The sequence below is a fragment of the Ciconia boyciana genome, chromosome 23, assembly GCF_034638445.1.
Source record: "Ciconia boyciana chromosome 23, ASM3463844v1, whole genome shotgun sequence".
In the NCBI taxonomy this organism is placed as follows: domain Eukaryota; kingdom Metazoa; phylum Chordata; class Aves; order Ciconiiformes; family Ciconiidae; genus Ciconia; species Ciconia boyciana.
The window spans coordinates 460289-477222 of NC_132956.1; the positions used below are offsets into that span (position 1 = coordinate 460289).

At 51.6% G+C, this 16934-nt stretch overlaps 1 protein-coding gene across 1 annotated transcript in view; it reads left to right on the plus strand.

Moving 5' to 3' along the window:
• SYT6 (synaptotagmin 6) overlaps window positions 1-4138 on the plus strand; it is a 38441-nt gene extending 34303 nt beyond the window's left edge. The window contains exon 7 of the mRNA XM_072844685.1: window positions 4067-4138. Coding sequence (XP_072700786.1) covers window positions 4067-4138 — 72 coding nt within the window. The remainder of the gene's footprint in view (window positions 1-4066) is intronic.
• The last annotated feature ends 12796 nt before the right edge of the window (window positions 4139-16934 follow it).

Below are 16934 nucleotides of genomic sequence, written 5' to 3' on the forward strand. Positions count from 1 at the left end.
TGCAGGTGGCAGTTTGAAAGAAAGACTCCTGTAAAGTTTTTGATAATCAATAGGAAAAAAAAAGACATAATTATTGTGACGAAACTCAGAGAAACAAATGCAGGCATGTAACATGACTCATCTTCTAAAATATACTTTGAAAACCCCCCAAGACTTTGGAAAAAAAACCCGAGTGAATCATTTCACCCTCCGGTGCACAGGTCAGGAGCTCTGCTTAAAAGAAAAGAAAAAAAAAACCTCCGATCATCTGTTCTGGTATTTCTGCCACAAGCTGGTGCACAGAGCCAGCAAGCAAATGGTCCCTGTATTTATTTGCCCTTTTAAGTTTTAGCACTGCTGTCTGCAAATCCCTAGTGCAGCTTAAAAAAAAAGCAAACAGAAAAAGGCACAGCTCCTGGACAGAAACTAATGGGAAATGGTATTTGTTGGTTACAACTAACCGCATCATCTTTTCCGTATGTGTTTGTGCATCTTTTAAAAGCAATTTGGGCTTGGTATCCTGCACCATCAGCTCCGGGTCCCCGTGCACACGGAGCCGTCCAGGCCGGGGGTGAGCGCTGGGCGGCGGGGCACGAGGCTCGCGGCCACGCGCTGCGGCAGGGCCGCCCGCCAGCTCCGCCGGCCCAGGCCCCGTGGGCTGCCAGCTCCCTGGTCCATCTACGCTTGAACGCAGATGCTGGGGGAGAAGCTGCTGACCTCCATCCCTCTTTCACCCTTGTGTCTTCGTGGGGGTGAGCTCAGGCTGTGCTGGCATCCCGAGCGGGTCATCTTCATCATCTTCATCAAGAGCATTTGCAGCCGGGCACCGGCAAATGGAGCGTTTGCTTTCTAGTTGATCCTCATGCTCTTCTCTGTTTGCTCTGGCGATTAGTAACAGCCTCTGCTGTACGTCAGTGGCTTTCCCGATTGAGTGCTTGATCTTGAACTGAAAGCGAGAAAGCTAGGATTGAATTGTCTTTCTGAATGTATAAATTGAGCAATGGAGGACCGGAGCTGTGAACCTGGGAGCACAGAGCTGTTCAGTGCCTGCTGCCATCTCCCCCGTGCCGCTCCGCAGCTACGTGTCCCGGCCCCCTCCCCTCACCACACAGCTCAGGACTGCAGATGGGTGAAGAAAAGTGTGGGGAATCTGGAATTTCTCTACTCGCCTACACGCGTACTGCCCTGCCTGCTATGCCTTGAAAAAACTCTGGCCAAAAAAAGGGGCTTATGCCATATTTTGACTACAGCTCAGAATCACAGGTTCTGGTGAAGTTACCAGGAAAACTCACCAGAGGCGTGTTGCACCCGGAGGATGGACTGGCCCCAGCCCCTGGCTCCCCGCCGCAGCGGTGTGGGACAGACGGACGGACGGACGGTCGCCGGCGCCTGGGGGCTGCGCTCCCCGGGCCAGGCCACCGGCCTCCTCCTGCGTTGCAGGCATGGTTCCTCGGACCCTGGGCAGCATCGAGCCTGTTCCACCACGGCAGTGCTGTGCTAACACGGCCCAAAAACCTCATTTCGGGGTCGGAGGTGTGACTGAGGCCCTTCCTCCGTGAGCCAGCGTTGCTCTTTCTTCTCTTCATTGCTGGAGTCTTTAGGGAAACTTGCTTCTCTTACATTTCATGTCTTTGGTTGCTCCATATTTATCAACAGTGAGTAACAAACTGTAAGGACTGCACTTCTTTAATGACCGTCATCATTAAAAAGAGAACATGTGCAAATGAATCATTAATTACAGGCTTCTAAGTACTGCCCTCCTCACACAGCCGTTTAGAAGGAGAGTTTGTGAGCAGAAGACAAGAATCCCGCTTGCTGTTGCATTTTGAAGTTGTTCTGACACTGAACTCTTGCCCTCAGCACAAACCTGTTCCCATTTTTCAGCCCCGAGGTCCTGCTGGCTCCTGCCAGCGCGGCCTCAGCCTCCCAGGCACCTTCAGCCATCCCACCCATTGCTGTTTCTTCTGCATTTCACATTACATCCATCGGCCAGGTTAAGTGATGTGTCTATAAAAAGAAATATAAAATTACAGCGCGTCTTTCCAGTCTTTGAAGGGGACTTCTGAAAATTGGAAATTTCTCTATCTGTGAAAGACAAACTCAGTCTGATGTTGTAGAGCAGCATCATCAGTGCAATGCAAAATGGGTCTTTGATGTTGCCAAGTCCCTCTGACATTCAGCATGGGAGCATTTATTCGTTTAAACTATTTCTCCAGATAAAAACTGGTAACTTTGCTGAGAGCTAAGTCATGCCCATAATGAAGAACAGCCATTTATCTTTAAAGATATGCAAAACCAGCCTCTTCTAGACTTTTGGGCATGTTTGACTTTCGTTGAACTATTCTAGTTTCTGACTGTTAATTACACAATGGATGGTTCACCTTTTCTAATTAAATGAAGGAAAAGTACCTCCAGGTTCCTCACGGCACACTGGTCACTTGAACCTACTCTCGGAAGAGTTTTTAATCACATTTTTGGAGTAGCAAACGTTGTCACTGTAACTGCAGGCAGAACAACGCAAGGAGCATGCTGAGGACTCTGCCAAAAGCCCATTTCTATTGTCATTTCTGCTTATCTGCTGTTTTATTGGTAATTCTCATGGGGAGGTTGTATCCATGTCATCCATTCCTCAGGGATTTTAGCAAATACATTTGACACGAGAAACACAGAAGAAACGGTTTTCTTACCTTAAGGTAGCCTGTTTGGAAGGACATCCTTTCCAGCTTCTTCATTCATTGATTTCAGCTCAGCCCTGATAAAACATAGCCTGTGTAATGCAGACCTGTGTGGTGAGCTACTTTACACTGACTGGTCTCTTTGGGGAAGGAAATGGGCTGAATTCTTGACCCTAGCTCTGCCCCTACTATGTAGCCATCAAAATGCACGCCTGCGAAGCGAACGCTAAAACCCAGCCCCTGCCAGCTGGCTTCAGACGAACGGGAACGTGCTCTGTGTGCTGCGAGGGCTGCGACGAGCGGCCGCCGGCGGCGGCAGAGCCCGTGGCGCGTCCCCGTGGGATGCCCACGGGTGCCGCAGGGCTGGACCCCCACGGGTGCCGTAGGGCTGGACCCCCATGGGTGCTGCAGGGCTGGACCCCAGCAGGCGGCAGCCGGGAGGCCGGGGCTGCGGCCCCGCAGCGGGCAGGAGGCATGGCCGCCCCGGCCCCAGGCGCTTCGTTATGGCTGACGCTGACAGCCTCTGCAAATGGCTGCTTGCTCGCTCGGCCGTCCTGCGAGCACCGCGCAGCCATCCTCTTCTCTCGTTTTCAGCTGCGTTTCATTTGAAATGCCTTTGCCAAGGCAAGGGTGAAGTTCGATTTGCCAAATGGGTTTCCATCCACAGAAGTGAAATTCATACATGCTAGAGCATTAATATTAGCCAGCAAAGAGCTTCTGCTTCTGCAGGAGAGGAGGGAATGGATCCGGGGCGGGGAACGAAGCAGTGGAATTACTATGCCTCCTGTTGTCTCTGGGAGATGTCTATCATTTGTCATTTGAATTTAATAAAACAAGATGGCGAGATGGGCAAGTACTCAAAATGAGGAGTAATGGTTTCGAATTATAATAATAGCCCCCAAGGCAGATGACTAATAATTTATGATCCCATAAGTATGGCAGAAAAATGTTCGCTGCCTCCACTGACTCTCTGATCTGATTTTCACTTTGAGAAATGTCTCTGGCACTGTGGACATAGCTTCTGTGTAGTCCAATTACCAGACTGGAAAGACTCAAGTAATTTTGCAATTAGGCAGTATTTCTAAAACAAAAAGACAACAGCACTAAACCAGGAAACAACAGAAAGCTAAACTGAGAGCAAACTTTGTCTTTATAGCGCATAGAGATACTGTTTATTTTTCCTTTTTTGTGAGCAGTCCTCACAATTGTGAATTGATTTACAAAGCAATAAAGTAAATTGTTTGGTAATTCTTCCTGAGTGGTTAAACGCAGGTGTTCAATAAGTTGAGACGTGCTGTAGAGCAGATGAGAGTACTGCAGAACAGGGGACAGGCAGCGCAGTAAAGGGACGTGAAGAATTTCAGATAATCTCTCCCGTTTGCTTAGACTTGCTTTCTTTTTTCTCCCACCAGTGGCAAGGCCGAGCAGCGAGCTTTGACAGCCAGGGTTCCTGTCCCTCGCCTAAACCACCACCCACACCATGATACAGAGCGCGGCGAGTAAAACGGGACTAAACCAAGTTATTTTTGCACTTGGCCTACAGTCTCAGTAGTTTGTTGCTGAGTGGCAGTGGCAGCAGCGAGACTTTCCAGTCTAGTTGTTCCTGCGTAAGTAAAGGCAGAAACCCGTTTTGTGGTCAAATATGTCTTTGTCTCATATATCTCCCAAGGTGATGTTTTTTTGTGGCTTTTACTGTATGGATCTGTTTCCAGAGGAAGAAGGTGGACTGAGACACGAGTTGGAAGTTTGGTCTGTAAAATAACATGTAAAATACTTTTTGGTGTGTACGAAGGCTGGAAAAGTGCAAAGGTGCTCCGAGTGTCTACAGACAGCGCGGGTGGCCAGGAGAGGGGACATCCGGCCCGGCCCGGCTGCGCCGTCTGTGCCCGCTGGGAAGAGCAGCAGTGAAGGACGTGAGAGACTTACTCTGACCTGTGGGCAGCTCTTTACTCTTCGGTCGGCCCAAATCCAGCAGCGCGTTCACAGGTTTCCTGTTCGTGTAGAGGTGTTCATGAGCTGTTAGAAGTTTGTGCAATGTGTATCCCAAATTCCTTTTGTCGTATATAAAAAATGCCGTTGGTTCCTCAGGGGGGAAAAACTGTTTTTTTCCCTGTATTTGAAGTCTCCCTGGAGCTACTTGCATGAACAGTTTCTTAAGACCCCTTTGTAGCTGCTGCTCATTCCCCCGTATATCACCACGTTATGTGGAGTGGAGTGGAGTGGAGTGGAGTGGAGTGGAGTGGAGTGGAGAGAACTGCGTTGCCACAAGTGGGGTTTGGACATAAAGGGGGAAAGATGTTACAGAAATAGGTGACATCCTTGCATGAACACTAGATCTTTATTTCTTATATCATCCTAATAATAAAGGGTGAACAAAAGGGTAAAGGGAAATCTAGAAACACAACCAATACTAAAAAAAGCTTCCAAACTTTTTTCCTGAACTATCAGCACTTCCTTAATGAAAAAAGTTTCTAAGGCCCAAACCCTGGAGGAAGATCAAGTTTTGAAAAAATGAAACTTTGCTGGTTCCTTGGCTGCAGAGGCCAAAAATGAAGTTATAAATCCAGCAGTTATAAACTGGGTCATAAACGCTTTACAAACCAGTTATAAACCCTTTACAAACACAGCTAAATCAGCCGATCTTTATCAGACAGCTGCGCATTTTGGACATTTTCTCATCGTGGATTTTTCTCTGAGTTAATAAGTACGTTAGTGCTGTTGTTCCACTGTAATTAAATTAAGTAAATGCAAATATTTTGGGTTTGAGTTAAAACAAAATTTGCTGGCAAGGCAGCCATTTCTCCTCATATCAGGTTAGCGGAACTGCATACATCGGCCACAACCTTCAGGTCAACCTCAGTTTCCATTTTCCTAAGTGTCACAGCATCAGCCTTCACTGAACATCACGCCTAGCAGAGAAGGGTATTTGTTTGCATTGCTTTTCTGGGTAAGATGAATCCTTTGTTCAGTGAAGGACAAATACATAACTTCTCATCACACCTTGTGTCTTAATTCTCTTTATGTGCCACATACTATAGAAGCAGAAACTCAATAAAATCATTTTATTTGTAAGTCTTGCCTTGTCTGGTGAAATACTTCCTCTTGTGAAAGCAGTAATTGTGTGTTATGTGATTTTAGATGGTTACAGTAATCACAGCGGATGCTATAAAATGTGACAGTAACAGACCCTCGCGTGGGATGAGGCACTGCAAGGGCAGACGGCGTGATTTGGAGCAGACACTCCTTCGGCCATAAACTCTGCAGTTCTTGGTTGTCCTGGGACAGTCAACGCACGTCCCTTGGGGAACTGCTGAGCACTAGTCACAGAGGAAAAAAAATATATTTCAAGCGCTTACAGTTCATTGAAACAAAAAGGTGGTAAAACTGCATTAGCTTTCCAGCATAAAGAGTGCTGTAGACTTCTACTGAGGGACACGGCTGAGGACACCCCTTTTCAGAACCCATCCTTTCCGGGAATGTTCCAGGTCTTATGACAGGAAAGAGTTTCTTACCATTCAAAATAATTGACCTGCAGTGGTGGACGGTTCAAAAACTGACCGCAAGCCCCCTGAACCTTGACCTGAGCTGAACTGAGCCTCGGCTGTTTAGCGCCGGGCACTGGAAGTGCCTCTCGCAGGTTGGCAGATCAAAGCACCTCTAATGCAAGGCGTTCCCAGAAGAAGCCGCAGCAGTCCCAGCTGGATGCAAGGATGGCACTTGACAATCATTAATTGCACTAACCTCCTCAAATGCTTTTCTTCTTTAATCTTGGCTTCTTGGGTTTTGGTGTTCTCTGTATAATCTCTGTCTTTTATCCATTCTTCTTGTTATCTAGGATTTAGTCAAAACATACGTGGGGTTTGACACAAAGCTTCTATTTTTAATCCTTGCTTCACACAGATAATCAATTTCCACTCGGTGCTGGCTGTCACTTGCATTACTGGAGAACTGGGTCTCATGCTAGTGAGTAACGCCCACGCCTAGATGGCTCAAACCCCTTACACTTACATTTTAAATGCTGAGATTTTGCCACGTCCCTCGGTGAGGGGATAATCAAACCATTGTGTGTTTGTCATCGCCTCAGCACAGCCACTTGAGAAGATTGGTCACACTAATGGAAATGAGATACACCGTACAAGTGCAAATATTTCCTCTTCATCGAGAGAGGGATTATAACTCTGAAAAGGAGCTGAGCCTGGCACAAGTGCCATCCCAGGATTAGTTAAGTTGCTTTCTTGCTCCTCACTTTCCATGCTACTCTTAACCGTGTAACAGTAGCTCACAGAAGAAGTTTAAATTATCACCAAGCAAAATAAGGAGGACCACCACCGGGCCGCGTCCCACGGGAGAGTTTGCCGTGTGGGACTCGCACTCCTTTGGACCGCGCTGCAAAGGCAAATGGCACTCGCCAGGGGAGGATGCCTGCTGCCGTCGGCCCCGCTCAGAACCAGGTGGCTGCTCAAGGGCCTGCCGTGCCGTGCCAGGCCGACGGCAGCGTGCCGGGGAGAGCGGTGCCGGGCGGCCGGAGGCACGTCCTCACACACGGCTGCCGGGCACGCGGGCCGGGGAAGGAGACGCTCACAAACCAAGTACTGGTTACTGGTCACTTTGTGAAGTCTGCAAGCAGCCACAAATGACTAGTCTATTTTATTTTGAGTACTGCAAGCAAAATAAACACACATGAGCATTCCCAGACCTTCCTTTTTTTTTCCTCCCGTTTCTTTTTAGTGTCAGTCTCACAGTCTCCAATTTCATAGAACAATGACTGACTGCAGGAAGAGTGAGAGACGCTGCAGTGAGGGCTGCCGCTTAATGACTGCTAGTTTAATGACGGGTCAGAGGGCTGGGGAACTGTCCTAGCCAAGTGCCCTCCCACCGATTTGAGAACAAAATAACTTGGCACATGAGAAAGAAGTGAAAAATGCCCAAGGGAAAGTGAGTTTCAGCCACGGTGAAGCTTTGCTCTTCGCGCTGTCAAGGAAGCTGGGATGGGAAAGGAGCGACTGTTCCCCCTGCGCCGGTGACGGCCCCGCTGTGCCGCAGCTCCTGGCAGCGGGAAGCCCCTCGTCCCGGGGTCGGCGGGGCTCTGGACACAGCCCTCGCTCGGGGAGGGAGCTGCTCCTGAGCGTGCTCCAGAAGTCAGCCCACGCACCAGTGCATCGTGGCTGCGGCTGCCCTGCCGTGCCTGAAGCTTTTGCGGAGCTGTTGCTGTCGAAACCGAGCACTGCGTCCCAGTGCTGGGACTGGTGCTCACCAGTGTCAAAGGTCCGTAATGAGTTGTCTCTCCGACGTCCCCTCTTGAACAGTCCCACGGCCTCCAAGCATTCGTGGTACCAGGCAGTCAGACGCTCGGCAAGGTGCCCTGCGGCTATTCTGTTGGGAATGTCAGAAGCAGCTACTGGCCTCTCCGAAGAGCCTTCACCTTCTCTGCACTTAGCACAGAGCTGCCTTTCCAAGCAAATCAAGAGCGTTGTCCTTGCCAAAGGTATTGCTGGGATGAAATGGGCTGTTCTGCGGCTCCGCTCAGTAAATGGCCCGGTTCAGCTGGTGCTCTGAAAGATGGGAGGCTGATTGCGTTGCTTTGAGCAGAGCTCCGTCCAGAGTTGAACCCCCGGTCGTTCCTAGTGTGCATCAGACGCCTCGCTCCGCGTCGCTGCCGGCAGCGGAGAAGCACTGCCCGCGGCTCGCACAAGCCCTGTCTCCCTTCCACCCTCTCTGCCGGCCGGGAGTCCCGGGTCACTGCAGGGGGGTGGTGGGTCTTTAAACATATTTGCATTTTCAGTTGCGGAGCATACACAGGTTCCTCTGGAGCTCTTCTCCAATATTGGCTTCCAAGCTGATTGCATTATTGTGTGATTTCTTTCATCCATCAGCAATGCATGGTTTGGCAAAGAGAAGAATCTTGTCATAACAATTTATATTTATTCTCCAAAACTGTCCTTTAATTTCTAATTATGGAATGCTACTCGCAGGTAGGGAAATCACAAAAAAAAAAAAAAAAAAAAAAAGCCAGTGAGGAAGAAAACAACAGGGATTTTATAGGGTTTTAAGAAATAAGTAAACATGCTCTGTAATTATCTTAGGAAAAAAAACCCTAAGAAATAAATTTAAACTCAGTACTGATGTTGAATGGGCGTGCATGTCACAGCTGCCATATTAAGGTTGGCTACGTGTCCCCGGCCTTCTACAGCTGTGGAGCACTTATTCTGTAGGAAGTTTTTGTGCAAATTCGAACAAGACTCACAAACTCCACATGGATGCCAGGAGCCAGAGGGAGGGGCCGGCAGGCTGGGCTATGTGGGCTCTGGATCACAAATCACTTAACTCCGCGCAGCCTCACTGAAGCCATGAGGATGCCGGCGCCGGCAGACCGGGCAGGCGCAGGGGCACACGGGATATTCAGTATTCCTGGATCACTCGGCGGTCGCCTCCGACGGTGCCAGCAGCAGCCGCTCCAAGGGTGCCTCAGTGGCCACAGACACGGGTTCTGGGCACGTGGGCGACTGGAGCTGACCTGTGCCCGCCGTGGGCCCCGTGGAAACTCCCTAGCAGGAGCAGCTTTGTGTGCTTCGTTTTAAATTTTATTCTATTTCTTTCAAAACCTTTTATCTACATGTAACTCTTGAGTAGCCTAGAAGGAGTATGTAATCACATATACTCAATCCCATACACATGCCAATCCTGCTTCAGTCTTTAGTCCAAGTGTCTTCAGTCCAGATAGATACTTTTGTCTTCGCTTATGAGGTGATAAATTAGACAGCAAATTATAGCTCATTTGAGAAAAGTACAGCCCTGTTCCTTGAGATCCTTATCTCAGGTCTCTATTTGTTTTTCATTTTTTCTACTTTTGTTATTTGCCCTCTTAATCATCTCTCTAATCTAGCAGTCCTAGACTTCTCAGTCTCATTTTGCTAGAGGTTTCACAGAGTCACAGCTCCTAGATGCACAAACCCGATTGCTTTGCCCTCTTTGGTCTCTGCTTGCACAGCTGCAGCCGGGGCGTACGGGCTGGGGTGCACGGCCTGGGCAGCAGCCGTCCCACACCGGCTCCAGCGGGCACAGGTCCGGTGACCTCCAGCACACCGTGCCCAGGAAACCTGGGTTATGTCAGCTTCCGCGTGGCGGGGACCCCACGGAGGGCAGGCTGTCGGGCGATGTCTCTCCGCTTTGCAGGAGCAGCACCAGTCGCTGTCGAGCTGCCCGTTGCTCACCTGCCCTCCGGGAGGGCACGGTCCCGAGACACTTCGTCTTGGACCAAAGATCTCATGGTGAATGTGAATACGCTCAGCACTTAGGTACTACAAACAGACAGGGAAGAGGTGTTTTTTCCTGTCATGCTGGTGTTTTGGGTTTTTTTAAATGTCTCCACAGCAAAAAAAATCTACTCTTCGTTTTGCAAAAAAGGTAACACAGCCTGCTTTTTTTGTCAGGGTGAGCATCACCCCAAAATCAGGGTTGTCAAGAGGCCAGCGCTGCAGGTGAGCCTGGGAGAAGTGGAGTTCGCTCTTCTTTGCAGATGCATGGGCTTAGAAAATCTGGATCTTAGCCCAAGTGCCAGAGCATCCCGGTAGCTCTGCTTGGCTTACGAACCTTTGCAGTCAGCCTTCAGTGGCAGTGCTATTTGAATGTTCAAGAAATTTTTTTTTTTCCCCAGAACTTTTCTCAGAGATAATATGTAATTATATTTTACAGCTTTATATATATATATTTTTTAAGACAGTGCATCAGTCATGCAAATATAATCATGTATCTTATGTTTCCATGTCATTCATAATTAAAAACATGGAATTTAAAGCACATATATTTCAAAAATCCATTGTAGGCTTATCTTAAAAATGCGGTTCATTAAAGCTGATGAAGTACCGCAGAATGGGTCAAGGCAAATCCAGAGCATGTTCCATTGCCGTGGGAACAGCCGGCACCAAAGCCAAGTGCAGACACGGTAACCTGCAGCATCAGAAATAACAGGCAAAAGTATGGTTAGAAGAGAAAGCCCCCACAAACCCGGAGCAGCAGTTTCCCATCTCCTCCCCGTCTGCAGGTCCAGGCACACCGAGATCCCCGCCGTCCTTCCCGGGGCTGGAGGAGCTGTCGGACCCCAGCCCTGCCGTGGGCTCGGGGCAGGGTGGGGGTTTCGGTGCTGTGCCCCGGCAGAGGCGACCTGTGGGGACAGGGTGCGTGGCAGCCAGGAGGGCTGCGGGCGCGGGGCAGTGGCCGTTTGCTGGGGCAGCGGCGCCGGAGGCACTGCCGGACCCCGGGCAGGCGGAGAAACGTCCCATAGCAAAGTGGTGACCGGGAAGTGTGACCCAGCCATCAAATTCACATATGTACATACTTTCTGGATTGTTAATTGCTTCCAAAGTGGACGACTTTCTCCTAATCTGCCGTTAGCAACTGCACAGCCCTCTGCATTTCAAATTGCCTTAGAAGATGAGGGTTTCTTCGCTGCCATGAGGGACAGAGCAGAAGAGCAGTAATTTTTTAATTAAGTCTGTTTGCTGGTGTTACTCTTGGATAGCTTACATGGATGAAGGAGGATTTTGCTCGTTGCGCTGCTGATTTCCTCCTGATGCCCATGACCACCCTGCCTCCCCCCCCAAACTCTCCCCCTGCCAGCTCCGGCAGCCTTGCTCTCCGCGCCAGCCCGCTGGGGGCTTTGGTCCCACAGGACGGGTTCCGTGCCACAGGACCGCCGGCTGGCTCGGCACGGCACAGTGGTGCACGTTGAAACCGCCTTGAGCACGTCTGCTCCGAAGGCTGCTGTACCAGGCACAGCAATCCAGTGCTGGCTGTTGGGTACGGCCCCCGCCCGCTGGAGATGAATCAATGCAGTTTTTCTAGGACATCATAGTTACAGAAACCAGGAGGACCTTTCTGCCTGTTGCGTTAACCTCGGCTTTATCTAGTGAACCTCAAATTGCTGCATGCTGTGCGTGTTCTGCAGGGCTCCTGAGCCGCTCTGCCTGTCCCCCGCTGACGGAGCTGACCCCTCCGCAGGGATGTGCCACCCCGGCCCTTGTGCCGTGAGCCAAGAGGGAATTTTCCCCTCCTTCCCCGTGCCAGCACGGACCCGCACCAGGGCCGAGCGGGAGGGAGCACGCTGCAGCCCCGGGGCGGCGGAGGCAGAGGCCTCTCCTCCTCAGGCGCCCGTGGCGCGGGGCTGCAGGGCTGGGGCACCTGCGGTGCCTCGGGAGCAGCCGAGCGCCGAGCTGGGAGCGGGGACCCAGCTGCGTTAGGCTCCTGTGTGCAGACGCAGTTGCTTCCTAGCTCAACGCCAGCCGCCCAAAGCCTCAGCGTGCTTCACGAACCCCTCGGGGGATGAGCCAGCAGAAATGGCACGTCTCTGCAGACTCGTACGCGAAACGGGTTTGTGCATTCCCGCTGTGCCCTGCCTGGACCCAGCGGGAGGGCAGCACGTCTCCTTCCTGCAGTCTCAACAGGAAAAACCACCAAGCCCCATTGTGCAAAGGGGAGCTGAGGTTGGTTGTTTTCCAGATAAATGGGCTGGGGCTGCTGCGGGAGAGCGTCCTTCCAAGCTCATCCCTCCAAGGCGATGCCACCAGCAAGGGCCGTGCCGCCCCTGGGGTTCTTGGGCGCTGCTGCACTAAGGGAGCGTCTAACGTCATGCTGCCGAGCTGGGTATTCAAAAGTCTTCACAGCAACATCTCCTGCCCTGCAGTGCTCGCGGCAAGTCACGAAACACGAAACACCTCAGAGCCGTCCCACAGCGACCGCTGGCCACCGCCGCGGGACACCAGTTGTGCTGGATGGAGCAGCGGTTCCAGCAGTTTCTTTGGATTCCTTGCTCCACAACAAGGGATGGCTGAAAATGTTCATGATGCGGGACGAGCTATCTCTGGCTTGCTGTGGAGGGTGATGGTGTGAGGGCTGTGAGGAGGCCAGGCTGGCACCGCCGGCCCTGCACACCCCGACCCACCAAGGGGGCAAACTGCTCCTTGGCCGAGCCCCATGCCAGATTTCTTCCCATGAACAAGCAAAGATGTCAAAAATGCCAAAGGATGTCTTCATTATTTTCTGTCATAAATCCACAGTACTTAAAAATCAAGCTCCTTTCTGAAACCTGGAATTTGTCTGGTGTGTGCAAATGATCAGAAAAAAATAAGATGTTTTCCACAGCAAAGACAGTCCCAGCAGCAATAGGTATCTGTGCTGCCAGAAGCAGGATTGTCCGATATGTCAGCAACAAACATCCTTCAGGGCAAATCACGGTTGGCTAGAGATTGGATTTAATACGGATTTCTTTAGCCAGAGGAAGAATTAAAATGTGAGACTTAAAAATCTGGAACAGCCTCCTCCCCACCCTGAACAATGTCTCCTCTGCCCAGAGAAGGTGCAGGGACGAGTGCTCCGGGCAGAAAAGCCCAGGACAGCAGTGAGGACATCTTGGCTGCACCTCTGCCCCATGGCAAACGCAGGGGTGCTGGGGGTGGCTGCAGCGCCCGAGCCGGGCAGGGGCCACCACGCACCCCGGGAGGGCTTGCCTTTGGGTCCAGGTCCGATTCCAAAGGCCCCGGCAGATTTGATTTGTTTGGCCCAAAGCGAGAGTTCCCAGCGGCAGGAACGGAGTTGATGATGCAATGAAAATAATTATTTCCTAAAATTGCATGTTCCCCTAAGCCTATGAGAGTGGCTCTTGCAATGAAGGGAAAAAGGGAAGCGCCAGCAATGCAAATCAGTGGCACAGAACTGCCTGATTTGCCTGCATACAGCTGGACATCACAAGGGGACCCTGCACAGTCAATACACGGCATGGGGACACTGCACCCCAGCTGTGCAAAATTTCATCGGATTTATTGGTAGTGATGTCTCTTGATTAAATTATATTTCTTTCTTCATTTATTCTATAACAAGCTGAACATTTCAATTTCTGAGGCAATCTTGGATCAGGAATGGAAGGAAGCAGGAGATGGCAGATGACACTGACATCGGAGGTGGCTCAGTGGGGGAAAACTGCTTTTCATTTAAAACCCTGCTTTCCTGAAAAACTGCAGTCAAGGAAGAATTGACAATTTAGAACAAAGCTGTGAGGAGCAATCTTCTGCAGGAGCCAGTTACAAAGCACAGCTCTGGTCTGTGGCCTGCGTGTTTGGCTGTTAAGAGTCCCCCAGCTCGCAAGGCTTGAAGCAATCTTGGGTTAAAAGGGAATGAAAACTAAAAGACGAGAAGGACTGTAAAAGTCATGGGCTGGACCCTAACGCTTGGCAAGGAGCAGCTACCTGGAGGTCAGGGACTGCATTTCCATTGCAAATTAATTGACGGATTAACATTTATTTCTTTGGTCTCATTTTCCCCTTAGTAGCGTGTCTAATTACGTACTAAAAATCTTGCTTTCCCATTCGGAGTTCGCCTGTCTGCCCCACCGCTGCTGCCCCGTCCCCGCGGGACCCCCGCCCGGTCCACGGCTGGCTACTGGGCCCCTGCTGCCCGTCGCCGCCGCCTGTCCCGCTGCGGCCGAGGAGGTGCCCCTGCCCTGACGCTCCTCGGTGCCTCCCCGACCCCCGGGCGCGGGCTCTCCCCCGCAGCAGCTTCATCCCTGCTCGCTCATAGCCCTGGCCCTCCTCTGCCAGCCCGGGGCTGGCTAATCCGAAAAGCGCCGTTGCTCTACATCAACGCTAGAACGACTCTGCAGCCACGGCACGTTTATAGCTTGAATTAAGAGCTATGAAGCCTCTGAGTGCTGTTTCTGGGCAAGGGACAAAGAACAAAGCACGCTGCTTTGGGGGGCTGGCGGATCAGCGGGAAGAGCCAGTGCCCTCTGGGAGCAGAGACATGCTCCAGGCACGCGCGTGTCCGTGGGCTCTTGCAGGTGGGCCTGGGGAAGGACCCTGCCGCGGCACGGCACCGCCGGCACCAGCGGGAAGGGCTGCACCGCGCACCCACCCGCGCTGCTGCGGACGCCCTGGTGCAACACCTCAGCTCAAAATCAGCCCCTGTAGCACGATGGGCCGGCTGCCCCTCAGCTCGCTGCACCTCTACGCCAGACATCTGGTCTCCTCGGACAGACGCTCCTCCAGTGGCTTTGCCTCGTGGATTTAATCAGACTTTTCATTTTTCTTGCCTGAGCAATTCCACGGAAGTGCTCATCTTTGCATCATTTTCGTTTACAAGGTTAGCAGGTAATTTTGGAGAAATCTCTTTAACTGAGCAATTAGTGAGTCAATAATGCACTTCTGTATTTTATTAGAAACAGAACAATTGGTAATTTCTGTTTGTTTTGACCCTACCTCCGTAGTAATGGCAGCAATTTTCCATAATAATCACAGTTACCATGGTTATATCTCCTTCCACGTTGCCAGACACCTGCAGCAGAAAGGCACGGTCTCTGCATGAGCACGGCCAGGGGTGCTGCACTGTGGGGGCGGCTGCTCCGGCCCCCCACGGGGCCCTGTGTCCTCCTGCCGCCCCAGCGCCGGGGCAGCCGTGGGTGCTGGCTGTGCCGGGAGTGCCCGGGGCAGAGCAGGGCACCTGCCAACGCCTGCACCGCCCGTCCTGCCCCAGCCGGCCGACGGGAAGGCGAGGGGGGCTGGGGACCCCAAACTCGGTGTTTCACTGAGCCTCAGCCGGGGGTGAGGGGAGTTGGAGGCAAACAGACAAAACTTCATCTCAGCTGGCCCACGATCCCCAGGCTGCAGCCAGTGCTGGGGCACAGCACTGGGGAGGGAAACTCAAGCCCTCCATTGCACAGGGAGAATCACTGCATCCCTCAGCATTTTTGCCTCAGGAGGATGCACTGAGTAGAAAATTCGGATCTATTCCAGAAAGGCTCTGGGGAGCTGATTTTCAGAGAGGAAAGAAATTAAAGAGCTGCTTAGCTGAATAGCTGAGCTAGTATTTTTCTGTCCTCAGGAAACATCTTTCATAATAATAGCATTAGTAATAATAACACCCCAAAGAAAATCCTAGTGCAATCATGTAGGCTACTGGATGCGTGAAATCCCTGGGATGGCGTGAGCTGCCTGCGCGGGTCTTCCTCGTGTCAGTGACATCCTTGTTGGCTGGAGACAGATAAATTACAACAAATGGGAGCAATGCATGGAGAGTAATCCACCTTGATCAAAGTACTGAAATAACTGCAAATTCTGTTAGTAAATGAAACTGTCCAGAAAATAATGAAACTTCATGTGTGCCACAAACCACAGCTCCTCTGACAGGGTTGTGAGCTCCGAATTCAAAGACTTTATATTTAGTCTTCCTGTCAAGAGGAAAGGAAGGAGCGGACACCCCAGCACCGGGAAGGATGAAAGGGGCCTGGGGACCTCCAGCACCCAGGCTGGCTGGGCCAGGTGGGAAGCCAGCTCTGCAGGGACTCCGTAATTCTGCAGAATCCACCGTTTAAAAAGGAATTTCAGTTTCTGTCCCTTCCTTTGAGCTGCAGCACACCTCCACCAACACAGCACATGCGACGATGAGAGTGCAGAGGGGGTGCGAGTGTCGGGGTGGGTTTGAGGGGCTGGTGGTGGGAGGCACAAGGGACAAGGGGCAGCTCCGTGCCGCAGAGGGTACGGCAGGAGCCAGGTTTGGTGTTTGAGGAGGAAAAGCGGGGCTGGGGGAGGTAGGGGCAAGCTGAACACAGCCGAACACAGCTGTGGCCCCATGTGCTCACCCTCAAGTCTATCATCATCATCATCATCTCCCCCAGGCAGAAGTGGCCATGGACGAGAGGACCCCCAGGGACGCTCCCCCCGCCAGGCTGAGCACCCCTGGCTGGACCAGCCAGTGCAGGGCTTTGCAGCACAGCAGGCGAGGGTCATCCCTGCGGATGGACAAGCATCCCAGGAAAGCCTCCCCCTGCGCCTCGTGGTTCCTGTCCCTGCAGACCCCCCCACTGCGCCCACACTCCGGGGCCCTCCTGTCCCCAAAGCCATAGAACTGCCTCGTAGATCCCCGAGCTCACTGACAATGGGAAAATCAGAAATAGCACAGGGCTGTGATTAAGCACACATTTTGAAATCCCTGTTATTAATCGGAAGATTCCACTTTCAGAGGAAGGAGACGATCTCCGTTTCAGAAGGCAGCGGCCGGCTGACCCCAGTCTCAACGCATCTGGCCGGGTGCGGCAGTGCTCAGAAGAGGTGGATTTAGCTCCAGCCCAGCCCACGCTGACTTGAAGCCACAGGCCTGAGCTCTCCCTCTCCGCAACAAAGCTCAAGCAAACATTTCTGGTGAATTTGGTTTTGCTTATTCTCTATTTTCATTAGAAAGGGCAAAGGACCGTAAGCAAGCTGCTGCCATTGTGTGTCCCTCTTAGCACTTCTGAGA